At 35.3% G+C, this 26,917-nt stretch overlaps 1 protein-coding gene and 2 long non-coding RNA genes across 7 annotated transcripts in view; 2 read left to right on the top strand and 1 right to left on the bottom strand.

The window, feature by feature from the left end:
- The window catches only part of LOC113260751 (uncharacterized), a 28,480-nt gene extending 4,122 nt beyond the window's left edge, over positions 1 to 24,358 (top strand). Inside the window, exon 3 of the long non-coding RNA XR_003318094.4 lies at positions 23,858 to 24,358. This is a non-coding gene — a long non-coding RNA (uncharacterized LOC113260751). The remainder of the gene's footprint in view (positions 1 to 23,857) is intronic.
- TMEM106B (transmembrane protein 106B) lies at positions 222 to 26,528 on the bottom strand. Of its 4 annotated transcripts, none has more exons than XM_048213015.2 (9): positions 26,297 to 26,504; positions 24,558 to 24,668; positions 22,688 to 22,909; positions 19,285 to 19,348; positions 12,608 to 12,767; positions 8,235 to 8,375; positions 7,931 to 7,980; positions 6,908 to 6,961; positions 222 to 6,059 (listed from the first exon to the last, which is right to left on the bottom strand). In XM_048213015.2, the coding sequence occupies exons 3-9, from the start codon at positions 22,905 to 22,907 to the stop codon at positions 5,921 to 5,923; spliced, it is 828 nt and encodes a 275-aa protein (XP_048068972.1). In that variant the 5' UTR covers positions 22,908 to 22,909; positions 24,558 to 24,668; positions 26,297 to 26,504; the 3' UTR covers positions 222 to 5,920. The 4 variants fall into 4 exon arrangements, with proteins under 4 accessions (XP_048068972.1, XP_048068971.1, XP_026362385.1 ...); XM_048213014.2 differs by having other exon boundaries at positions 26,206 to 26,467; XM_026506600.4 differs by lacking the exon at positions 24,558 to 24,668 and having other exon boundaries at positions 26,297 to 26,528.
- The window catches only part of LOC130542086 (uncharacterized), a 48,308-nt gene continuing 47,411 nt past the window's right edge, over positions 26,021 to 26,917 (top strand). For both annotated transcript variants that reach the window (XR_008956384.1, XR_008956385.1), the window contains exon 1: positions 26,021 to 26,917. This is a non-coding gene — a long non-coding RNA (uncharacterized LOC130542086).

Genomic DNA, 26,917 nt, shown 5'->3' with positions numbered 1-26,917 from the left:
ATTTCAAGTATGAGACAGATTTCAGAGTATTACAGAGGTAGAACAGACAGAATTTGACAACAGAATGAAAGCTAAGTGGATGAAAAAAACTAAATCAAAGACGATGCAAAAGTGGAATTCGGGTAAGAACTGAAAGGACTTGAGAGCTTTAAGCTAAAGAACTGTCAGTATCTACACTGATTTGTTTATGTCAAGGGAATTTCAAAAGACAGACCAAGATATTGGACTGATACAAATTTTATTTTTCATGCTAAAATGTTTACAAATTTTATTTTATCATACACAATTACAAGAGCAACAGTTACAAGTAATTAAAAAAATAGCATTTGGGGGCACTTCTATTCCTTTTACTAATGTAAGCATGTTTTGTTACATGAACAGCAACAATAATTACAATTACAGAACTGCTCAACTTGGAAATTTAGTGTGTTATGATGGAGGCTAACACAGGTTATTAGCAAAGAGTAAGTGCCCAAACACAATCTTTCATTCTATATTATTCTTTATTCCACAATTACAATCATGGATTAGAATCTACCCAATAATGCCATCATTCAAATGTGTGACTGATCAGATCAAATCAGCAAGCATTTTAAATCCTTTTCCAAAATCTTAATTTAGTTCTACAAGGAAATATACAACAAAACACAAGGCATAGCTTGCTGATATTTTATGCCTAGAACAAACCATTACATAATGAAATTATGCATCCTTTGCCAACTTGGCATTTGTTTCATCTCACACAATAATAAAAGATGAATAGTACTTATTTACAGCACTTAGAATCACCTGACCACAGCTGATACAGTTATCTCCCAGACTTCTAGTTTCTAAAATTCTGGGGGAAGTGGGACAATTTGAACAGTAATAGTCTACATGGTAGTAATATTACCTCTTGGCCATTGGCCCAATACTAATCCTTTGTTTTTTAGTATACAAAATATGCTCAAAACATTTCTCTTAAACACATTTCAATTAATGTAATTAAACAGAAGGCAACAATTTCCTTCTAGAAGACCTATTTAGCTATGAAAAACTTGCCAAATATTTGTTAAATTAATTTATGGAATATTTTTAGGGTCAATACAGATATTTAATTTAGAGCCTGTGCTAAACATGTGTAAAAAGAACTACGAACATAATCACACTAGTTTTTTTTTTAAAAATGGAAATACCATTTTCAACCCTATAGTAATTTTATAAATATATCACTTGATTTATCCAAAGTAAGGATAAATTTCAAAAATCCACTGTGAAATTTACATTTTCACTAAGCACAAAAATACACAAATATTAGTTCTAATCAGAAATTTCAGCTAAGTGAAAACTTTTACTTTGAAATAAGTAGATCGGGGATACAGAAGTAAAATTTTTGATCGAGGCACATCACAAATATATTGTTCTCATGTAAAAATAATTTTTTTTAAAGAAATAATGTTTTTAACAGTCTTTTCACCCCATCTTCTCAAACACATATATTGTCCTTAAAATATAAGTTTCAGATAAACATCTCATTTAAAATCTGATTTTACCAAAAAGACAAATAAAACTTAAATATTCTTAAATGTATCTGAGCCATGTAGTTGCTGCTTCCAGATATTATGATCTAAAAATCATGACACTATGGTAACCAACCTTTGGTTTGCAACCTAATACCTTGAAATTCAATTCACACTGTTTACCAAAGAAGTCTGATGTATATTTGTAAATTTAAAATTTTGTATCTTTTAAAAAGAAAAAAATCCTGTGTAACAGATAAGTATGAATTTCAAAAACTTTAAAATTCACTGATAAACGATTTTTATCATACCAAAGATCTACAAAATAATAAAGTATCCTAATAGTATTTTGAAAATACTATCAAAAACCTCAAAATCTTATATATTAAGTGCAAACAACCAATACATTTTTACAAACAAAACATTTTCAAAGGCTGGAAAGAAAATATGCTAATTGTAAGAGCAATGATGTTTGAGTCAATCAGACATGTTTTCAATCTCAAATCTGCCATTCCAGGCTTATGCATAGTTCTTAACTTCTCCAGAACTGGATCTCCTCGGATATAAAATGGGGGGCATCGTCAGTATCTACTTTAGAGGGCTCTTGTGAGTAATAATCAGATAATCCATATAAGAGATTATTACGATATCTGGCACAGTAAGTAACTAATAAATATTAGTTACATCAACAGTGACTTATTTGGGGGTCATGCACCTAACAAACTATTTTCTTAAATGAAATAGAATCATTATAAAGAATTAAGAATTTTTTAAAAATTGGTGTAGAAGAGAGTTGGGGACATGCTCTACAACAAAACACCCCGCATTATATTGCAATAATGATACTTTTATTATGTTTTGGCTATCACTCTCCCTCTATTTTAACACTGTACTGTATCACTTCCAAAAAGTTGTCATGAACTCTTATAGAAAATAATTACCTCATTGGCCTGAACAAACAAGAAAGGCACAGAAAAACTGCTCACAAATAAAACCAGTCATTTACATGTTAGGTACTATAGTAAAGGTGGTTATTTAGCAATTTCAAGCAATTTATCTGGTATCTACTATTTTCACACTGTTCTTATTTCAAATCTCAAATACACTAATCTCTATTATTTATAAATAGCCTACTCTCACAACCTATCAGCCATATCTTTACTGGAATGATCAAGGAGTATAAATTTTAACAGAAGAAATCAGCTATAGATTATGCTATACCAAAATATTGTATAAGTGCTCATTTTTCATTTAGAGTATTTCAGGTACCAAGTTAAAAGCACCCAAATCTTAGTCCATCAGTATTATTTTGATTGTCACTGTTAACTAAGTGAATGTTTTCTCTGAGTTTTAATCATACTAACCTGAGTCAACAGGGCTTCCTAATGGACTCTATTTTAAATGACAGAGCACATACATGAGAGACCGCAAAAGTAGGGCTGGCCCCAATAAAACTATTTACTAAGAATGTGATCTTCCGCAAGTCCCTTAACTTCTCCATGCCTCTCCTTCCTGTTCTAAAAGATGAGGAATCTGCCACCCTTTGTCTGACTCACAGGACGAGTGAAATTATGTAGAAAAACGTAAGAAAGAGCTCTAGAAGGGCATAGTGTTAGATACACGTATCAACAGATACTTGTTAATAGTATTAGATTTGGTTAGAATGACCAGTTTATTAAAAGGGTAATTTAAGAGACTACTATCAGAAAAAAGTGAAACATCTTTACCATATCCTTTGATAAGATCTGAGAGCAGTTTTAAAAAATGTATCGATATCTACCCTATCACTATATAAGAAAAAATTCACTGGACAACGCTCATTCATTCTTCCCTGTGTGTGTGTTTAATGGCTATAACTGTGTTTCACCTGAATGTGTTTTGGTAATTTTATGAATTTACAGCCTGCTCTGTTCCAGGCTTATTCTGGCAAGTTACTTAAATGTCTCTGAGAGTAGTCACAGGTGATCCTTTTTTCCTCTTCTACTGGTTTTCATTTACTTTAAATTCTAGGTTCTTCTACCTTATACTTCATGGAAAGTAGGTATAATAAAGAGTTTTTAATTTAAAAATGAAGAGAAAATATTCAAAACTAAGTCACTAAAAGCAAATGTTCCCTTACTTTGTCTCTTCAGCAGACACTATGCATGCACTCTAAAAGGATACCAGGACCACAAATCAATAGAAAAATCCATTTAATTTACACTACATACTTTTCCAAGGTTAAAAGATACAGAGCAGAAAAATAAATCACGATTGATTTCTGAAGGAGGCATATCTGAAGGATGATTCTGAAAAAACAAATGGTGATTTTGAAGTAAATGGGACATGAGGACAAGGAGAGAACAGAATCTGATAAAAATTATTCAAATATTTTTTGATTTTACACAAAAAGAGTCACTGAAATACTATTATCTCTAGGTAGACAGGTGACTGGTCAGGTATTTAGAAAGACTCGGAAGCCCTAGGATAGATGACAGTTAAAGTCACAGGATTAGAAATTTTGAGGCAAAAGAGGATCTAGATAATACTCATTAAAAGATATCAAAAGAGAATGAGGGAAAATGAAATGAGAATGATCTGAAAAATAACAAACAGAATCAATATATGAGGGAAGTGTGCAGTTTCAAGGAGAATGGGAGTAGTCAAAAAAAAAAAAAACAAGAAAAACACATTAAGACTGGGTTTGACTAGTGAGTCTGTAACAGATGTGATGGGGGGACTTTAACAGCAAAGATGGAGGAGTTAGCAATGGATTAAGGTAAGACAAGCAGTTAAAAAAAAAAAAAGTTTGTGCATTCCACCCATTTAAAATATTCACTCAGGAAAATGCAGAGAAAATGATAAGAAAGCTAAGGGGAGACCTGAGTGTTTCGAGGCAGAAAGGCAGCTTCATTCGCTCTAAACAGTTAAACAAAGCTTGTGTGTTACAGCTGAGAGAGTCTTGACTGATAAATAGGTATGTTTGACCTAAGTTAGGCACTTTAGGGGAGGGGGAACCTGACTTCTGTCACCAGGGAACAGAAAGAAATTAATCTCAAGCCACTTATTATTATTATTATTTTTTTTTTTTGGTATCACAGTCAGCCCCTACCCTCAGTGGTATTTATTTACAAGGTAATCAGAGCTTGTCAGGTGAAAAGGCAAGAAGCCAGAATGGAAAATGGTAGTGAAAATTATAGAACAGCCAACTGAAAAAGTCAGTAATTTACATTTGAAAACAATTTTAAATAAAATTCAAACAAAAAACTGAAAATTTTAAAATATCACTGCTAGAGGAATGGTATCCATGTGATGTGCAAAGTGACTCAATTTTTAAAAAGGATAATACAGGTTTTAATTTGATATAGCCACCATCATTTAATGACAAGATTTCTTGGATAACTTCTACCAAAGACATGATTTCCTCCTTAAAACAGGCATAAAATGGATGACGTGGGTGACTTGGGTACCTAAGAGTTGTGAAAAGTGTCTCCACAACTTGTTAGTATGAAAAGCAACATTAAAGTAGAACACCAAAATACTTCATTTCAAAACTACTTTATGCCTAATCCCATATGTAACTGGAACCATATTCAAATTCTGTAAGTTTCTGCATTTCATTTTCCTGTTTTACTTATTTTCATGAGCAACTTACTTCATTTTGAATCTGTACTTTATTTGACATTAAAGCTGTATAAAAGCCATGCACAGTTTATTTACAGTATTGTACATCAACTACGTTTGAAGACTACACAAAAATTTCACAAAACTTACTTATATGGAAAGACATGTGAAACAGGGGGCTTTAAAAAATTTTAGGTACAGAATTTTGCAAAGATTATTTTGGTTTCTAGTGTTATGCAAGCACTAGCTTGAAATAAGACTGACAAAAACGTGCAAATGAGTAGAATTTCAACAAATGAAAAACTACAAATGTTTTGGCTAAAAGCTAAAATACCTTGAAATACTACTATGTAGTGATGGGAATTTATAACAGAAAAAAGGTTATTTTTTCAAAGTCTTTCATGAATAACAGGTTCTCAGTAATATTCTATAAAAACATTCAGAAATAAAGTTTTTCAAATTCTGTTCATCATCAAAATTATGTTTCCAGTAGTGACTGAAGCTGTGAATTGTAAATAATTATTTATTGTCCTACATGGGAAGTCTCAGTGTCCCTCTCTGGGGACAAGGGGAGAAGAAAATCAATTGGCAAATTTAGATTCAAGTAAAAGATCCTGGTACAGATATCATGAACACAGAGTAGAGTGTTGCAATAATGTACAAGTCCACATACTTTTAACTGTACCCCTAAAATGGAAGTGTAAACTTCAGGTTTGTTCAATTTAAGATCTCCTAGCAGGAAGTAAGTACCTCATCCTTCAGAGTTCAGAAAATATTAATAGGGATTTCTTCTTCTCCAGTGGCATCTCTTTTAGTTTTCACTGTTGGGGCTGAAGTACATTTAGATACTCAGACTGCCCCAACTGGTAAGTTGTGTTCCTTCCGCAATCAACATACTGGTACCTCTCCTGGGATATCTGTTCAGAGTGTCCAAAGTATGTTGTTGTCACAGTAACTCTAAAAAAGAAACAACAACAACAAACTCAAATGCGGAGAAACATTCAACAGTTATATATAAAAAAGTTTTCTAAAGTGAGACTACTTTTATATATCAAAATTTTCTGAGAGAGACTGATTAATGATAACTTAATATTGTGGACATGGGTCTCTTGGGGACTCTTTCCCCAACAGATAACATAAATGCTGGTTTAGTAAGCCCTACTCAAATAATTATACAACACAAATATGATGTTTCCAGAACACTTATCACTAGATAAAAATATGGAAGTTCATTTCACTTTTAAAAATAATTATATAGGGGCAGCTGGGTGGCTCAGTCAGTTGAACGTCTGACTCTTGGTTTTGGCTCAGGTCATGTCTCAGGGTTGTAGGATGAAGCCCTCCATCTGGCTCAGGGCTCATAGTTCTCTCATCACAGGAAAAGGGTTCTTCGGATGTCAGCTAATGGCCCAAATACCAAACCTATCATGTTTTAATGACTTCGAGTAACACCAAACTTCCAAGCCAGTAACAGTATTTCTCATTACTTTTAAGGATTTTTTCCCACAGGCAGAAAACTGGACGCTAAGCTCTGTTCTCCTCTCTAGTCCAACCCCTTCCACCTTCCAGCATTCTTGCAAAGTCCAGATTCACTGCTTAGTGGCCATGTCATCCTTCACTGCTTCTCTGAGCTTCCCACTTCCTCATTCGTAAAGTGGAATAATATTTACTCATCTCATAGCACTTCTGTAGGGCTTAAAACCCAATTGAACTAATATTTGTAAAGGTGTTGTGTATGCTATAAGCCAATGTTATACATCCAAAGTTTAACAAAGAAATATCTCAAAAAAAAAATTGATACTCACTGCATCATGAGTACTATGTTATGAACTTTGATGGATATCAGTGTACAGAAATCACTGTTAAAAAGAAAAAACAATGAACAAATTCAAGCAATGATATTACAAATTTAAAATCATTTAATTAGGATTCCTCTGACATTATAACTAGTAGAGATACTATAAAGAAGATATAAAGTGGGGCACCTAGGTGGCTCAGTTGGTTAAGCGTCCGACTTGATTTCGGCTCAGGTCATTATATCAGGGTCCTGGGATCAAGCCCAGAATCAGGCTCCCTGTTCAGTGGGGAGTGTGCTTGTCTCCCTCTCCCTCTGCCCCTCCCCCCTACTTGTGCATGCACTCTTTCTAAAATAAATAAATCTAAAAAAAAGGAAGATAAAAGTAAGCATATATTGACTGAACATTTTCTATAGCTCAAATAATGATAAATCGTTTCATGACTTTTTATTCTAGAAACAGACATGCTTTCCTACTACAGCAGTTGTAGAGTTGTTTAACATGGGCTACAGATTATTGTTACTTTTTATTCACCTTTTGAAATTGTAGTAAACAGTCTGTTACTCAGAAATTCTGTTAGCCTGGTATCAAAAGATGGTATTTATCCTTTTTTTTTACTTAACGAGAGTCAATAATCAGACCCAACTGAAAAGCTTCAGAACTTCAAACCAATAATAGAGTATGATAAATTACTAGCACTTTGAGTTTTCCTATACTAAAAAGTCAACACATACTAAAATGTATGAGAATATGGTTCTCATAGTAAATAAAAAGTGACATCGTGTATTTGATCTTAATTCTGAAAAATAACTAAGTAAAAAACAAATATTAAGTATATAGGTACATAATGTACATAAATGTGATGTATGTTGACAAGGGAGAAGAGAAAAAGAGAAGAGAGAGGCCAGAAGGAGTATTCCAAATGTGGTTTCTTGACTGCTAAGACTGCAGGTAATTCAAAAGATAGTCATACACTTTATTCTAAATACTTAATAATTTAATGAGAGAAAACTATTAAAAATCAAAACTTACTACATATAACTCATTTCTTCTGCTATGATAGTAGGTACTGTATAATCAATCTGAAAGGCAAAAAATGAAAATAAGCCAACTGGAAAGAGGATCAAAGCATCAAGTATTTCAGATACTTTTCCCAATTTCAAAGAGTTTAGAAATCTCTCCCTTTGCAAGGCTGATTCTAAGACTTTCTTATACATGGAAGGGACACATGCCAAGGTCACGTTTTTGAGGAAATCCTACCCGCCCCCAAGTTAATACGATAGACAAAGTCAAGACTCACTGAACTCCTCCAAAGTATTTCATGACAGAAGCTTACTTGTTTCATATCCAGTGGGCCAATATTGGTTATGTTGTTTAAGCGTGCCTTTCCGATAACTGTTTTTGAAAACTGAACTTGTGCAGTGATGTTTTCAACTTCAACAGAATAATAGTTATTGTTTGTTATATTTAGTGTGTTCTGTAAAAGAAAGAAGGCAGAAAATGTATAACAAATATGTATTCAAAATTAATTTTAAAAAATGACTTCACAAAAAAATAAAAAGACTTCAGCTGTGGCCATGCTTCAGTTATTAGGAGGAAGAAAAGTATTGCCAAAAATAACATAAGACATTAAATGAACTGGTTATTTGGTTTTATGATGAGTACTATGTATATAATATGCTAATAATAAACACACAATTAAAAAATAGTCCCAGAAAATGTATATTATAGGAATATAGAAAAATGCATGTTAGAAAATGTATTTGTGGCATTAGCAAAAATTCTATAAAAATAATTTTTAGATTTAATCTAAGTTTTTGCTAAATGTTACTATATAGATACCTTCACAGACATTATCAGTAAGCTATTTCTTATTCTATTAAATACAAAGATGACCATTTAAAATGTTAAATAGTACTTTAAATAAATTTTGTTTAAAAGACACTGGTATTTTAACTTATGTATAAGTAGAGATTTCTACTGGGTCACTTTGAAGAAGAAATGGGTAGATTCAAGTCTGTTTGTTGGAAAGAAATGGACCTACATCATTTCTATACTTAATAGGTGGGGCAACTTCTGCAATTCTAATTCACAATGATTATCTCAAAATATTTTAGAAAACAGCCAATGAAGAAAAAAAAATGTTAAATCAAGATAATGAATAATAGTAAATAAATAAATTAATAAAACATCTGAAACAGTCATCATGAAAGAAAATCAATAAATGATAAATATTTGTAAGGAAGACTGTAATGGTTACCATCTATACAAAGAGCCCTTACAAACTGAAAAGAAAAAGACAAAGCCTTAAGGAAAAATAAAGCAAAACAAGAGCAAAACATATGAGTAAATAAATCAGAGGAGTACACATATGAATGACCAAGAAACACTTAAAAATTCTCAAATTCATTTATAGTTGGGGAAAAGTTGATTTTAGTACAAAAGGAATATTATTTTATGTTCATTAAACTAGTAAAACTTCTAGAAAGCAACAAATTCTATTTCCTGGCAGGGATATGAGCAAAAGGGTCTATTTTTACATTCCTGGAAAACACGTGAAGCCTTGCGGCCATTCTGATGAGGAATCTAGCAATATCCATTAAAATAAAAATAATGTATATCCTGTGACCTAGCAATCCTACTTGAGCATTTATCCTAAAGAAATAAAAGCATTGGGACGATAATGACGGTAGTGACAAAAACAAAGAATGAAAATAAAGCAAATGCCCATCTACAAAAATAATGAGTAAATAGTATTAAATCATTATATGGAATATCATGCAGCCCATTAAAAAGAATGGATTAACTCTAAGCCAGAAAATTAGGAGAGATTTCTACTAACAAGATGCATAAAGTATGTACAAAATATTATTCTTTTGAAAATAAATATTAATTTAAGAAAAGCTAAACATACGAGCTTATAAATTAATATGAATATGGAGAAAGACGGAAAAATGCAATTATGGGGTAAATGGAAAGAAGAGAAAGTAGTCTCAGCAAAAAAGGATAAAAACAAGAATATGCTAGCAATCAGTGATTTTATGATCACATTTATGCATTCATTTATAGTTATACAGAGAATTTTTTAAATTCCATAATGTAGTAGAAATAACCTTTATCTAAATATATAAAAATTTTCTACTTAGCTCTGTTCCCATTTCAATTTAATTTCTAGATATTATAGGAAAGGGATTGTTAATTTGAGGTCAATGGACAAAGAAAGGGATTCAGAAGAATCTTTGGAATCCTTTGTATATGAAAATAACGTTGGTATGTGTCTTTTTCTGAAGTGCCTACAGCTTTCATTAGAATATTAAAGGGATCAATGATGCAAAACTGCTTGACAACAAAATTATTTTTAAGAATTAGAAAAAGATATACTGATCATTAGATAACAAACATTAAGACAGATGAAAAAAAATAAAGTTTAGTACTATCAGACATTTTGTTGCTGAGAGCAGTGAGAATCCACTTAATTTGTAAGTCAAGAGACCACAATCATAAGCTTTTAAGTAATGATGATTTATTATCAAAGGCCTTAAATGATCTGTGATTTTTAGTTAGCAAATTTGCATTTAGGAATCTATCCTATAGAAATAACCTGAAATAGAAACAAAGTTTAAGAACAAAGATGTTTTTCTGAATATTTGTAATAGCAAAATTAAACATCTATTAAGAAATGGTTGAGTAGGGGCGCCTGGGTGGCACAGCGGTTAAGCGTCTGCCTTCGGCTCAGGGCGTGATCCCAGCGTTATGGGATCGAGCCCCACATCAGGCTCCTCTGCTATGAGCCTGCTTCTTCCTCTCCCACTTCCCCTGCTTGTGTTCCCTCTCTTGCTGGCTGTCTCTATCTCTGTCAAATAAATAAATAAATAAATAAATAAATAAATAAATAAAAATCTTAAAAAAAAAAAAAAGAAATGGTTGAGTGAATTATAATACAGCCATATAAAAGAATACATGAGGGCACTTAACATGAGAAAATTTAGTGAGATCTCACTTATGGTTAAAATATGCATATGTATACACTTACGCATGTGTGTATTCCTTACATACAATATGAAAATATTTGGCCACATTTGTAAATGTGCATACAAATGTATATATGCATCATCACCAAATATATGTATATGTTAACAGGTCTAGGTAGTAGAAGTAAAAATAATACATCACAGTATCTGTCAAATGTATAATGATAATTAAATATATTCATAAGCAGAAAACAAATGTTACTAAAATGGAGTAAGTAGTACTAATGCGTATTACTCATTTTAAGAAACAAAAGCAATATTATATAATTCCATTTTCCAAAACACTGATAGAGAACCTACGGAAAACTCAACCTCTTATCTCATGGTTATCCAAACTTAATGTTTATCTTATATAATAATGCTATCTCTTATTTAATGTTTAGTCTTTCTCAGTTAAGTGTTAGTATCCCAAAAAGTGGGAATTCCTGAATAACTACTGAAAATAGAGTATGATAGTTACATCTAAATACACTGATATTTAAAAGGAACCATCACATGACTTTTATTTTTTATTATACATTTATAATATTTGATAGTAAAACAAGTTTTGGAGATTGGTCAAAAAAAACCTGGCCACTGTTTTAAACACTGTACAAAAAGAAAAATACATTCCTCATTCCAGATGGCTGTTAAAGTGAGAAAATACTCAACAGTAATTCTCCACTCATACGATTGATTTATATTTAGCATTGTGTTGTTTTATGCACATGTTTTTTCCATAGATATTTTTTTAAAGCCCTTAGATAAACAACTTTGGTGGTAAGCAATGAGAATAAATGGACCCATGGGAGTTCTTTTTTTTCCCGTAATTAATGAGCAATTGTACTTTAACATACTATTCCCCTACACTCCGGTCCCTCCAACCTCTCCCAACTACAACTAGCTGTTATCTCTACCACTGCCTCAAGCATATGAACAACCTCTGCAAGGAAAACCAACTAAACTCCAGTTATCACTCTTCCAAACAAACCACTGCCACACAGATGCACTGAGGCCTGAAACCATACATAATTGCTAATGGCATGACCAGTACACATTTTCCTTTTTAATAATTCAGTGCTTTGCAAACCATGCTTCTTTTCAAACAAATGTTAACATGTGAACAGGTAGACCTTCTCTGAGGTTTTATTTGTTGTTTTCAGGAGTGAGAAGGTTGTAGAGTACTAAAAACAACTGTCCAGGGAAACACTGTGGATGTTTTCCCACATACTAATTTATAAGAGAAATCAAACAGTCACTTGTACTTTATCTTTAAACACCATAAAGGAATAGTCTGTTAAAATGGCAAAAATTGTATTTCAGCAAATACAAGGAAAAGAAAATGGTACATTTATCACATTTATAGAATCAACTATTTTAACACTTTGCTAGGAATTAGTTGGGAGTCACATGGTGAAAAGTAAACAGATTGTAAATGGTTTTTTTTTTTTTTGCCAGCAACTGTTTATTTTACCATCTTAAAGGCAACTTCAAATGCTAAATGATTCTATATATACAATTGCCAGTACTTATTATTTGCCATTTTCAGCAGAACCAGAAATGATAGAGAAGATCAATAGCAGACATACAGAAAGCAAACTGACCAGTGTCACATTTAATACTCTCTCAAAGGGACAAAGGTGTGCTTAATATCGTAAAGGAATGTAGCCAAATATTTTTAATGTAAATTTGTACTTACCGTGATATTTAAATATACTGTACGCTTTTGAACATCATAACTGACGTATGCTGATTTTACGCCAATGTATTTCACGTCAATAGAGCGAGGGAAAAGGAAAAACACAGCCAATCCAGAAAGGAGCAGACAGACAAACACAGAAGCCATCACATACAGCTTTCTGAAAAGAAAAATGGAGTATTGAAATACATGTGCATCAGAAATTACATAATGAAACATTCAGAGAAGATTTTTTCAACTTGAATTTTTCCCCTATTATACTAGCAGGAAAAGATGTGTAATTTTACCAACATTTTATTTTATAAAAGTATTTAGTAGGGATGGGTCTGGTCTATTACATGTTCAAATGTTCTCCTTAAAAGATGTACCTTTTTGGAGACTGGGAATTCAGGGTTATTGCATGTAGAACATTTACGACAGCGTTTCCTAAACCAGACCTCACACTAGAATTAACTAAGCTGGGGAACTTTATAAAAATATGGATTTCAAGACTCCCTTCTCTGCCTTCTGAATTCACTAAAGCAGAATTTTCACATGTGGGTTTTGCCATTATATAATTCCCTAAAGTGACTGCTCATCAGAACCTGTGAAGCCCTTAAAAACATAATGACATAATCACATGCCTCATCAATCTCACTAAGTCTCACTAAGACTCTGAGTCTCTCATCCCAAAGTATTTATGTACTCAGTTTTAAAAATACTGTTTACATTAATCAACTCTGCTTTGATGATGTTGTTAAACTGTTTCTTGAAAATCAGGAAAGGGGATAATAGTATGCAGATATAAGACAAGAAAAAAATAAACTTTCCATGCCTTTGCTACTCTTCTAACTCCCCTTGAAATGTATCTCTTGCTCTTTATTTCCAATCTCCAGATAAAAACTGCCTCTACAAGTTTACCCTCAAAATTAGGGTTTCAAATTACAATTTTCCTATTTTTTCCAACAAATAACTCTCAGCTCAAAGCCCATAGCACCTTTGTTTGTTATTTCTTTCTAGGTCTTGCATGTCACTTACTTTATCTTTTCCTTATGCTCTAGTCATTCAAAAAATTCTCATTTTATCCTTTCTTCCATTTTCTTCCCCACCAACTTCCAAATTCCTTAATAGATCTAAGCTTTGCATGCCCACACCGCTATTTTAAGTGACTCTTGCAAATGTTTCATAAATGCTTCTGACTATTTTGTCCAGGAAACGATAACAAAATGGTTTATTAAAAACAAAATAAAACAAAATTTCACTACGTCACTACTACTAGCCCCATACTGTTGTCTTGAGTGAACAAAGAAGTTCCACTCACTCACTAGATTTCTTCCCAACCTGAGTAGGGTGGTTATCACTACTGGATTACCTACTATACAGTTTAAGCACCTGTTTATAGTACCTACCACACACCAAAACACCTAAAAAAGATATTAAAGAGCTCAAAATTCATGATTTAACAAAATCTGAAATTTTGCTGGATTTTATTATTTTAGTGTTGTTTTTATTTTTAATTACAGCAAGGTGAGCCCACCATGATCTATTTAGGGCTTAGGGCCTATAAATCAGCTCCAGTTGTTAATATATGATCAATGTTCTAAATTTACTCTGTACCCCAAGTTTACAGCCATAACAAATATATCTCATCTTATGGGATAATAAACATTTCACATAGTATTTCCGACCAACTGAAAAACTGGCTAGTTCACTGAAGAATATAGATTCTATTATAAAATTCACTAGTAATAATTTTTCTTATGATTCTAGGAGCTATAGTACTGATGAAGTTATAATGGTTATGTGGCTTATTTGGACGCAAGTTAAATTTCTACTTTTGCCATTACCTGCTTATAACACTTCGGGCAATTTACTTTTTTCCTCCACTTTAAGATCTGTAGGTTTGTTTTGAGAATCAAATGATACAGCTAAAGCATGTAAACAAAAGCAATCAATAAATTTCCTAACTACCTCATCACAACTCCCCCAATTTACAAATAATCAGAGTTGTTTGTAAAATATTGTAATTTTAGTAAAAATTTAGAGTCTTTGTTTTTTCATTGCATATCTGAAGCTCCTAAAAATTCCTAAAGGGTTTCCTATAGTTTTCAGATTTCTTAGCTTACTAATGGTGTCAAGATCTGGATCTCATTTTCTCAAACTTCATCTCTACCACCTTCCAACAGCACTGTTCACTTTAGGCATAGATCTGAATGACGTCTGTTACTCTTGTCCTTGCATGTTATTCCCTGACTGAACTGCCCACTTCCACTTTGTTTTCTACTTTTCTAAGATTCAGCTAATGCTTCATCTTCTTTGAAACCTTCCTTAATTCCATAAAATAATTTAGATAGATACTACTCTACTCTGCTCTCTTAGCACTCTGGAAATACCTCTAACAGGTAAGACAGAGATCCTGTAATCACTTGCTTACTTGTCTGTCTCCTCTACAAAATCCTAATTTCCTTTTACCAAAGATACCTTTGTTAAATCTGTAACCCCAGGCCCTTACATTAACTGATGTAACAGGTACTCAGTAAGCATCTAGGTGCCCTCCACAGTATTTCATAAAATACGGAAAATGTATTTTCTGTTCCCTCCCCCCACCTCTTTATCAGGGCCTTCAATTACATATACAGAGGCCACCTGAATTTGTTCCACATATTATTAATGCCCTGTTCATTTTTCTCAATCTTTTTTCTCTTCGTATTTCATTTTGGATACTTATTATTCCAACGTCTTCAAATTCATTCCTCTTTTCTTCTAAAGTGTCTAACCTGCTGTTAATCTCATCCCATGTAGTCTTCATGTGAGATACTTAGTTTTCATGCTACTTGGATCTTTTAAAAATATCTTCCATGTCTATCCTTAAGTTCCACCTTTCTGAAAATATGGGATATAGTTAAGATAACTATTTTAACTATCCTTGTCTAATGCTTTCATCTATGTCATTTATTGGTCTGTTTCTATAAGTGATCTTTCTCCTCATTACAGGCTATATTTTTTTCATTTTCTTTCCATGCTTGGTAATTTTTAATTGGATTCCAGACTCTTATTATTTTACTGTGTTGAGTGCTGGATATTTTAGTATTCCCACATATATTCTTGAGCTTTGTATTTGGGATACTGTTCAGTTTCTTGAAAAAAATTTGAAACTTTTGAGGTTTGCTTTTAGGTTTTGTTAAGCATGAACACTACAGCTTTTAATCTATGGCTATTTATTCTGTTACTGTGGAAATAATCTGAGTATTCCACCCAATTCCCTATGAATTATGAGACTGTCCACAGTGATTGGTGAAAACTATCCCTGGCCTTATGTGGGCTCTGAGGACTGTTCCCTCTGTTCTGTTTTGAGTGGTTCTTCTTTTAGGTACTTTCCTCACACATACACACTGATGAGGACTCAGCTAAATACTCAAGGAGTACCCAGTGTAGCTCTCTACCCTCCAGTACTCTGTCCTACTAACTCTGGTCTTGGCCTCCTAGATTCCCATTGCCATGTATCTCCTCAGTTTAGGGGGACTGCTAAGCTCTGCCCGGGTTATTTCCATTGTGCTGTGCTTTGATATCTTTTCCTGGACAGTAAGATAGTACAATCGTAGGACTTACCTCACTTGTTTTCCCCTTCTCAGATATCACTGTCCTTTGCTGCCTGATTTCCACTATCTAAAAATACTGTTTCATTTATCTGTCCAGTTTTTTAGTTATTTTAGATAGAAAAATAAATCTAGTTCCTGTGATGATTCCATCTTGCTTGGAAGTGAAAAATCAAATTTATTTGATTTTGTACTTATATTCCTTTGTTTTTATACCAAGAATCTTATTCCCTAATGGTATCAGTATACAATTACTTATCTGCTTTATGTATAAGTTTCAAAATTATACTAACATTATTCTTAACAATGCAGCTATTGAGTACAGTTTAAACTTTTGTTGTATTCCACATCTTACTAGACACTGACAGTCAAAATGAAGTATTTTCAAGTCACTTGAAGTGATTCTTTAATCTGTGGTTATTCCACCAAAGGACATACACTTCAAATCATTTATTTCAATTTTTAGGAACTGCTTTTTTTTTCTTCTGATTTCATCTTTTACGTTCTATTTTTTAAAAAAGTACTTCTAAAGCCCAAACAATATAAATATATATACATACACAGATATCTCACTTGCTTACCTATTCCCTCTTCCAAGTTCCCTCCCAAACTCTGAGAGTAATCATTTTATTAGTCTTTGGTTTATCAATACACTGTTTCTCTCTCCTCCTCTATGCATGTGTGTGTTTTCAGATAAAAATGTATCTGGCTATCAACTGTAGTAAAATATAGAGTTCTTCCTCATTCCACTTTATCATCGTACAGATGTAGCATAACTTATTCTACCAGTACATTATCACTGGCCATTTACATTTCTAGTCCTCTGCAATTACAGACACTGACACGGTGAATACCTTACGCAAAAGCCACCTACTATATTTGACAATTATCCTTAGAAAAAAATTTTCAAAGTAGAATTCCTGAGCCAAAGGGTATGTGCATATATAATTTTCCTAGATAATGCTAAATGCCCTTTGCTAACAAGGTATGAGTGTGCTCATTTCACACAGTACTGCCAACAAATTCACTGTCAAAATTTGGAGTTCTGGCTCATGATAGATAAGAAATGGTATTTCAATGTTTTAATCTGTTATTCTCTTATGAGCAAGACTGAACCTCTTCTCACATATTTACAGGACATCTTTCTTGTGGACTAGTCGTTCATAATATCTGTGATAATATGCAGACATCACTTCCCAGTTTGCCACTTGTATTTTGGCTTTAATTAAGGTTTTGTTTTCATCTTGTAAAAGTTAATCTAGGCTTTGTCAAATTAATTAATCTTTTCTGTCCTCACTGGATTCTGAATCATATGTAGGAAGTTTTTTCATCCTAAGATTATAGAGGAATTAACCCTAATTTCTTAAATATTCATAACCATCTACTACATATTTTATAATAAAGGGTCAGATCAACTTTTTTAAATCCTTGGTTCATTTTCTATGAATATTTAAACATGCTGTGCTACTGGTTACTTGTCTGGAGCGCTGTGATCAAGAAGAAGCATGCCAATCTGATTTTCTGTCCCTTATAAATTAATTCATCCTTTTGCCTGGGGTTCTTCAAACAGTTTTCTTAGGTTTTTTTTTTTTTCCTTGTTTACCTTCGAAGTCCAGTAATTTCATTAGGATGGGTAGGATGTTTTGAAGATCATGCCATGTCTTTTCAATATTTAGGTCTGTGTCTTGTTTTACTTCAGGGAAGTGTTCTTGAACTGAATGTTTATTATTTGTTCAGTTTGATTCCTTCGGTTTTTCTTCAGGGGCTTCAGTTATATGAGCGTTCAATTTCTCTGCTTGTGTTTATCTTACTTTTCATTAATTTGTGTGTGTTTTCATTTCCTCCTTTGTAACTTCTATTTCCTCTGCCATACTTTCCATGGTATCTGTTTGCCCTTGTTCTTCCAGTCTTGTCTTCACTTCTGAAGTTAATTTTTTCTTATTCTCTCATGGGTTCATAGTCTCTTTTCATGTCCTCATGTTGTTTGGTCATCTTATTTCTGAGCCTTTCAATTTCTGACTCCTGCAGTTCTTTCATAGCTTCTACGGTTTTAATTTCTTTAGAACATTTATAATATTGTTACAGTTTTCATGTTTTTTCTGGTATGCTTCTATGATCAGGATTTTCCGTTCACTTTTGTTTAATCTGTCTTTGTATGATGCTTCACTGCAATAATTGTTGCTCATTTTTAAATGAGATGTTTTTGTACTTTTAATAGAAGCTTGCATTTTAGGTGATGAGGATGAACCACAGTGACCTTCCTAGCTTCACTGCTCAAAACGCCATCTTCTATTATAATAGAAAGTTGTTTTCTTTCTTTCCTTTTTTTTAAGATGGCCTATATGTATATACACTTCTATAGTTCTGAGATTCTCTAGTTTTTGAACCTTTTCTTCCCTTTTCCATATTCTTTCCCTGTACAATATGGATTCAATCCCTAGCAGGCTTTTCCTCAGGGTATGTCTGTCCTTTTATAAGAGTTTTGGGTGAGTTTTCCTAAGGTCTTCGAGGGACCACAGTGGTCTAGTTCCTTCTGATCTTAAGGCCCCTCAGTGAATCTGTGACCTTTTCTGCACTCTCTCCAAGGTACAGCACGCCAAGAGTCCTCCCACTTTGACAGGTTATCCAGAAGTATTTGCTGGAAGTGCTCTGAGTGGGACCCTCTTCTTTAGGGAACTGTATACCAGAGCATTTGTTCTGTGTACCAGGGCTCTCAGGACCTTCAGCAATTCTTTTTGTTTCCCTTCACAAATTCCACACAGCTGCTAACATGTTTTGATCCTTGCTCCATTTTCATTCTGGGGTGAGTAGGAGAACCTTAACACCCATTTTTGATGAAAATGTTTCTGTGTTTCCTACTGCTGTTCTAAGTTTGTCTGTTTTGGTTAAACAGATTTGAGAAGATTCAGATACTATGCCACTTTGAAGACCTTACCCCAATCAGAAATCCTTTTTCTTTTTTTAAATGACACAAAGCATTGATGGCATAATTTAACAACCTGATAACATTTTTCATTTTAACAGAGTTAACTAGAGTGATTATATGTAACTTGAAAAGCAAAAAAATACAAAAAATTTTGCTATTTTCTTATCATCACTTACGTCCTTCTTGGCCTTAGTCTCTGATCACTATATGGAATCAATGCCACCAGCTGGTTTTCTTGCCCTAAAAGTAAAAATAGGTTTAGAAATTTATTAACATGATTAATTAAAATAGTGGCCTTCTTTCAAAGCCAGAATATCATCTGGCTCTCATCTTATTCCTCTGGTAAACTCTCAGAATCTTCAAAAATTATCTAGTAGACACTAAGTTCCAAAACAAATAATGTATTTTTCATAGCTTGATGTCAGCTATGAATACAAATAATACGAAGAATGAGAAAGAGTAATTAATCTCTTTACTGAAAAAGATCTGAAAAGTCTCAGCTTTCAGAAGATCTAAATTTACCAAGAATTCTTTCAACTGTATATTTTCTGTTTAGATTTTGATTATGGTTATCTGGGTAAGAGCAGAAGAAATATTGCTACCTCTGTGTCCTGAAATCCTCTATACTATACTCCTTGAAAACCAAAATCAACACATTAACAAATCTCATGCTTCAAGAGTTCACATAAAATGAGGCTTCCACAACTATTCAGGCCACACACTATTTGCAGTAAGTCAATTTAAAATCTATCCTTTATTTCTCGGGTTGGGCTATATCCGTATACTTTAATGGATAAATAGATCTTTAATAAACCAATTTTTCAATCTTATCAGAACTTGGCTTTTTGTATTAACTCTTAAAGCACTATAGTCAAATTCTCTTTTAAAGCTTCCTATAATGCCTCCATTATTCCTCCCTGCCCCTTCCACAACTCTCCCCTTATTTACAATACCTCCCCACACCCACAAGTAAATATATGTTATGTATTTATGTCTCTCTCTGTACATGTATCCTGTCTTGTTTGGTGGTATTCGTTTGACTAAACTACAATCCTGCTTAAAAGTAACCTTTCAACTACTATGCTGATACCCATACAGCTAAATGTGGATACAGAAAAACATGCAACTATGCTCACTGGCCTCGTTCAGATCACTGATCTCAAGTGGCCTTTAACGATGTCAACCATCATACAATATTCCCTAGTTCACGGTCTCAATCTGACTCTCCAAAACCCCAATTTTGTAACTTCAACTCTCTCTTAAAATCTCCAACAGCTCATTCCCTGTTCTCACTCTTAGCTCATGATGTGGAGAACTTCCACAAGCTCCCACTACGGCATCCACCCACCTGTTTCTGTGTCCATATGCTCTACCTTCCTCGTACAAAGCGTAAACTGCAGATGCTCCTCTGTAAGGGCAGCCCCCTGCACTTGGGCACTACATCTAATAATTCTCCCATCTCCTACAGTACCTGTTGTTTTTTCTCTACGGATTATTCTCATCAGCATACATATTATTCACTCCATCTTTAAAAAAATCCCTTTTCTGGGGCACCTGGGTGGCTCAGTCATTAAGCGTCTGCCTTCAGCTCAGAGCATGATCCCAGGGTTCTGGGATCGAGCCCCATATTAGGCTCTCTCCTCTGCTGGGAGCCTGCCTCTTCCTCTTCCTCTTCCACTCCCTCTGTTTGTGTACCCTCTCTCACTGGCTGTCTCTCTGTCAGGTAAATAAATAAAATCTTTAAAAAAAAAAAATCCCTTTCCTAACCTCATAGCCCCCTCCAGCTACCATCTTTCTTCTTCCTTAAATATACAGTAATACTCCTCAAAAAACCTATTTTCTCACTGAATAACTTCACTCCTCCTATGCTCTCTTGATCCCACTCTGTACGTTCTATACAAGCTTATGCAACCTGCCAAGCTGTCCTTTTAAAGGTCTCCAACAGTCTCCATGTACATCACCAAATCCAATGGTCAGTTCTTGGTCCTTACATTACCTGATCGGTTGGTAGCATCTAACAGGTCCTTATTCTCTCCTACTTGGTACATTTGCTACATTTATTTCCAGGACACCCAAGTCTAGAATTTCCTCCTTCTACTCTAGCGGCTTTTTCATGTCTTTGCTAAATCTTTGTTATCATTGACTTTGAAATGGCACAGTGCCCCAGGGTTCAGCACTAGGGTGTCTTTTTTTTCTGTTCACACGGATAAGCTTGGTGCTCTCACCCAACTCAGCTTTAAGTACCACCTCTAGTCTATGGCTCCAGCTGAGGGCTTGCGCTTGAACACCAGACACTTATTTTAACTTATTAAACATATCCACTTAGATGCCAAATATGCATCCCGAGGCTTGTTTCTCTACAACAGAGCTTCTGATCTCTCCCTGGACATACATACTCAAACCTTTTCTCCATCCTAATAAAGTGCTACTCCATTCTTCCAGCTGTTCAGACAAAAATACCTTCAGAGTCATCCATGATTTCCTACTAACCACAATCCACTTCTAGGCTGCCAAAACAGGCCTACTGGCTATACCTCAAAAACATATCCGGATTGCTAAAATAGTCCCAAAAATCCTTTCATTCTCTAACAGCTAAGTATCCCTGAAAAGATAAAACCATCACATTCAAAGGCCAACTCAGAGATAAACTTCCCCAACCCAAGGCATTTCTTAGAAACTGGTATAAACTGGTATACCTTCTATTGTTACTTTGTCCTTCCCTCAAGGTTTCTCCAGGGTTACCTATCACCTTCAACCAAGCAGAAAATGAGAATAGCACAACATATTTTTATTATTTCTACTGAAGTTCGTCTAGCCTACAAACATCACATGAAGATTATTCCCTTCTGAGTTTCCCTATGATATGATATTTCCTCCTATATGGCCCATCTTCATTTACCACCCCTCTTCATGTAGTTCCTCTTAAGAGTAACTAACTAGGGCATGACTAGCTTCTTACTATTCTTTAGACAATGAATTAAAAGTATTAGGTCACCAAATTACTTAAATTGTTCCCAACGCCCAACATGTGATTGTGACCTTTACTGAGGACAGTCAGGTCTAAAAAATTTCAGTCAAGAGATAGTGCAGGGGCACCTGGGTGGCTTAGTTGTTAAGCATCTGCCTTCTGCTCAGGTCATGATCCCAGGGTTCTGGGAGCCCCACAGCAGGCTCCCTGCTCAGTGGGAGGCCTGCTTCTCCCTCTCCCACTCCCCCTGCGTGTGTTCCCTCTCTTGCTGCCTGTCTGCCAAATAAATAAATAAAATCTTAAAAAAAAAAAAAAAAGAGAGATAATGCATATCTGCTATTGCAGGTGGGAAAGAAAAAAATACTAGAGGTAGACTGGTGGTTTTCATTAGTACTTTAGGTACCTTAACATGCTTGTTTTTGTTTTTTTCAAAATGTTTACATTTACTTCTTTGTGTCTCTTTAACTGAAGATAACTGACACATAGTTTTAACTTTAATCCTAAAAGATTTTTAAAACACAGGGGGTTGTGCTTAGATCTATGGGTTTTATATTATTTGTGTGAATGCCTGGAATTACTCGTTAAAGGAAAAACAACACAGTAACACATACCCCTAGGAATTCTTCCTGTTCCTTGACAAGTAGGACAAGTGACACTATCTCTTCCTGTGAATTCCACATATGGAAACTGAGAGACATCTCCACCTCTTCCATCTTCATTATGGACTTCATTATTAATCAGTCCATTCCTCATGTTTTCAGTTGATGTGACTCCATCATAACCATCTTCTTTATTTGAATGCAAAGGCAAATGAGAAAAAGACTTTCCCATGTCTAAAGAGAAAGAAAAATCTTAGGGTAAATTTCAGAAAAAAAGCATACTCAAGAACATTATGGGACTTTTATACCAATCTAATTAATAGAGAGCAAACTTCAAGGGAATATTCAAATTGCTTTTTGATTAAGAAGATGTGGTCCATATATACAATGGAATATTACTCAGCCATCAGAAAGAACGATTACCCAACATTTGCAGCAACATGGACGGGACTGGAGGAGATTATGCTAAATGAAATAAGTCAAGCAGAGAAAGACAATTATCATATGGTTTCACTCATTTATGGAACGTAAGAAATAGCATGAAGATCTGTAGGAGAAGGAAGGGAAGAATGAAGGGGGGTAAACAGAAAGGGGAATGAACCATGAGAGACTATGGACTCTGGGAAACAAACTGAGGGCTTCAGAGGGGAAGTGGGGTTGGGGGGCTGGGATAGGCCAGTGATGGGCATTAAGGAGGGCACATATTGCATGGTGCACTGGGTGTTATATGCAAATAATGAATCATGGAACACTACATCAAAAACTAAGGATATACTGTATGGTGACTAACATAATAAAAAATTATTACTAAAAAAAGAATTATATTTAATCAAAGTAGTGTCTGAAAACAAGGAAGACAAGAATCCAAAGTGTTTTTCTAACAAAATATTACAAAATGATGTATCAGACTTGTGATGAGAATGGGCTTTCAAGCATTAAAATTTGACAGAAGTCTATACTTTCTCCAGGTTCTCTGAAAATAAAGTGGGCTTCACTATTCTTAGAATAAAACAAAAACATATTCTACCTTTAAACCAATTATTGCTAAAGGCTAAAGTTGGTTTAAGCAGATTATGATTACTTATTGTATGTATTAGCAAGAAAAGTTTGAAAGAAGACTTCAACTACCTCCAGTTAGACCTCAGTCTGTACTTTTCTAATTGATTAAATTCTTCTTTCCAGCTTATCTCTTAACTCAGGCAAAAGACCCTAAGGGCAAAGCATCCTGTGGTGGGAAGCAAAAGGAGACCCTCAAGCAATAGGGAGCCAGCAAGACTGATGCCAAGACAATGGTGGGTCTGACCTTTATTAACCATTTGCATGTACCCATCCACCTTTGTACCACACATTCCGTATATAATAAACTCAGAAGTATTCTCCGCACTTTGGAGACAGTACTTCGAGACGTTAGTCCACCGTCTTCCCCATGTTGGCCTCACTGAAATAAATTCCTTTTTTTCACCACCGCTCCTCTCTCTGCTTTTGGATTTTGTCGGTGGTGAGTGGCTGAACCTGGTCTGTTTGGACTTCCCTTGGGCCCCTAAGCCTGGTTACAAGTTCAAAGTAGTATGTTTCAGCCTGTTAAAATTCATGCCCCTTTGTGATAAATAAAACCACAGTCCCTCTCATTCTCGCATTTCTAGCTGTAGCATTTAAACATTTGTAATAAAAACAACTCAAAAACCAAATCCTGTACATTTTTTTCATTCAACCTCTTCCAAGATATTTAATATAATTCACCAATACAAAGCAGTAAATTTTAAAACACTAATTTCAAAATTTTAATAGTATCAAAAGTAACATGGGTAAAATTTAAATTTATATTTGATATAAATTTAAAACCAAGTAAGAGTAAGTAGTAGTACCTACACATATACCATACCTATAACAATATAACCTCTGCAGGTGGGTAATGCAATAGCACTGCAGTCGAGTCATACAATTTTAAGGATGAAAAGAACTTCAAAGTCATATTATCCAATCTGCTGATATTCTGAGGGAAAATTAATAAAGCGGGAAAGAATTTAAAAATAACATTTCTTCTCTTTCTAAATTTGACCTTGTATCTTTTATCAGTTCCTAAAAATGATTATAGACATTCATACAAAAAGATAAGCATTTCTTTTAAAAATTCTCATTGAGGGACCCCTGCGTGGCTCAGGTGGTTAAGCATCTGCCTTCAGGTCCTGGAATCAAGTCCTGCATTAGACTCCTTGTTCTGAGGGGAGCCTGCTGCTCCCCCGGGGTTGTGCACTCACACACGCTCTCCCCTCCCAACTCCCTCTCTGACAAATAAATACAATCTTAAAAAAAAGTTTTTTTAAAATTCTCAGTGATCTCAGTAAGGAAAACTGACACTCAATATTTCAAGTAATACTACAGTATGAAGAAAAGTTCACCTCTGAATACTGGCATGCCATCCAAGTGTTGGGATCATTCAAACATAGTGCATACGGCAGGATAAAAAGATTATATAACTAGTACACAAATATAAAAGTATAGAATGATGAAGATGATTATTTTCACAATTTTACTATTAAAAATCTACATACACATTGTCCACAGAAGTTTAAAAACAGATGATTTTGTATCTTCTCTTGGTTTGTCTAATAACATTAAATCCAAGCCAAACCAACACTTGCCAGTCACAGATGGTTCAGGGGTGAATTAACATCATTGTCCCCATACACTGATCTATGTGGACTATCAGCTGAACAGGGACTGGGGCCCTCAGTACTGTGGCCACAGAAGCATCCTTTCTGGGATCTCAGTTAACACAGGAGTGCAAAGTGCATCCCACTAGAAAGCTTTGGTGGGGGGTGAGGGGAGACACAGAAGGCGATCAGGATCAAGTGGCTCTCAGTCTGGGCCTGTTTTCTATCCGAATCTAAGTTGTCTTGATGAGTCTGCCTCTGACAGGTGTTTGCTTAAACAAGGCTAACTGACAAGCACCAGACTTTGTCAGGTACTGCGTATCGCCTCCCTCCCTACTGGACTGTCCTCACAGTAAAGAAATATTTAACCACTTTTATTCCTGGAGACTCGCCGGTTTGTTTTCTATGAAGAGGTGCTACACCCTCTCTCTTCCCTGTATTCAATGTTCTTATCACAATCTCTTATGGAAAACCCAACATGATCTAAGACAGCAAGGAGAGTTTAAAAAAAAAAAAAAAGCACAGCACTCCATCCAATTTAAATGGGTCATTATCATCTGTGATAACGAAGGAAGCCAGCACCTTTACAAGCTACATAAACAAAACTCGGCACACAGCCTAATCCGGAAAGGTTAAAAAGATAAGATCAAGGCAACCGTGCAAGAAAACTCAAGAACAGCAAAACCAAGGGCCACCTGCCGCACAAAGTGTGGGGCCTGGAATCAACCCTACGCTCTGGGCTTGGGCCAAAGCCTGGAGCCCCCTAGGCAGGAGGCTGGGCCCCGGTAGGAGGTGACAACACCGCCATCACCCAACCCTGAGCGCCTCCTCGGTCCCCGGGTTGGCCCGGCTCCCAGGCGGCCTCTCCTCCTCTACCTCCCCGTCTCTCTCGGCTGTTCCTAGGGCGCCGCCGCTCAGCTCCACTCCGAAAAAGAGACCGAGGGGCTGCGCGTCCAGGGTCGCTCACCGACACGCGGGGCGCTGCGCAGTCCCGAGCTGCTCCGGCGCGCACAGACCCAAGGACAGGGTCACGAGGTCTGCAGTCCCGATCGCTGGGGCTGGAGCGACGGGCCTACAAGCGCCAGGGCGCCGCGGATTCGGGGCGGGGGAGGGGCGGCAAGACGACGGCATCAGCTGAGACCAGGCGCTGCCGCAACCTGCGTGCGCGCCTGCGCAGTGCGTTTTCGTAAGAGGCGTGTGACCCAGGAGCTTGCACTACGCATGCGTCCTTTCTCCGCTTTGCTGAAGCCCGGAAACGCCGGGACTGTGATTGTGCGCTCTCCAGGTATTGTTACCTTGGTCTCCCAAGACTTAAAGGTAATTAAAGGTAAAAGTCGTCCGCCTTAGCCCTGGAAAATTTAAAAATAACTACCACCTTTTTTCCCCCCTATCAGGTCTTTTCTTTTTGCAAAGCGGAAAAAAAAAACTATCTGCCTCAAGCCTCAGCTGAGCAGCCTTCTAGTCCACGCTTTGCGAGTCCTCGTTCACGCTCGCGACGCTGGGAGTAGGATAAACTGGTTGGTAGACGCGCGTCTGGCAGCCGAAAAGACACATCATTTAAAATTTAGAAACTCTTGCCCGGCAGAAG

The sequence above is a fragment of the Ursus arctos genome, unplaced genomic scaffold (genome assembly GCF_023065955.2).
Source record: "Ursus arctos isolate Adak ecotype North America unplaced genomic scaffold, UrsArc2.0 scaffold_3, whole genome shotgun sequence".
NCBI lineage: Eukaryota > Metazoa > Chordata > Mammalia > Carnivora > Ursidae > Ursus > Ursus arctos.
Note: the sequence above shows the minus strand (reverse complement) of the source record. Positions and strands in the feature narration are given on the sequence as shown.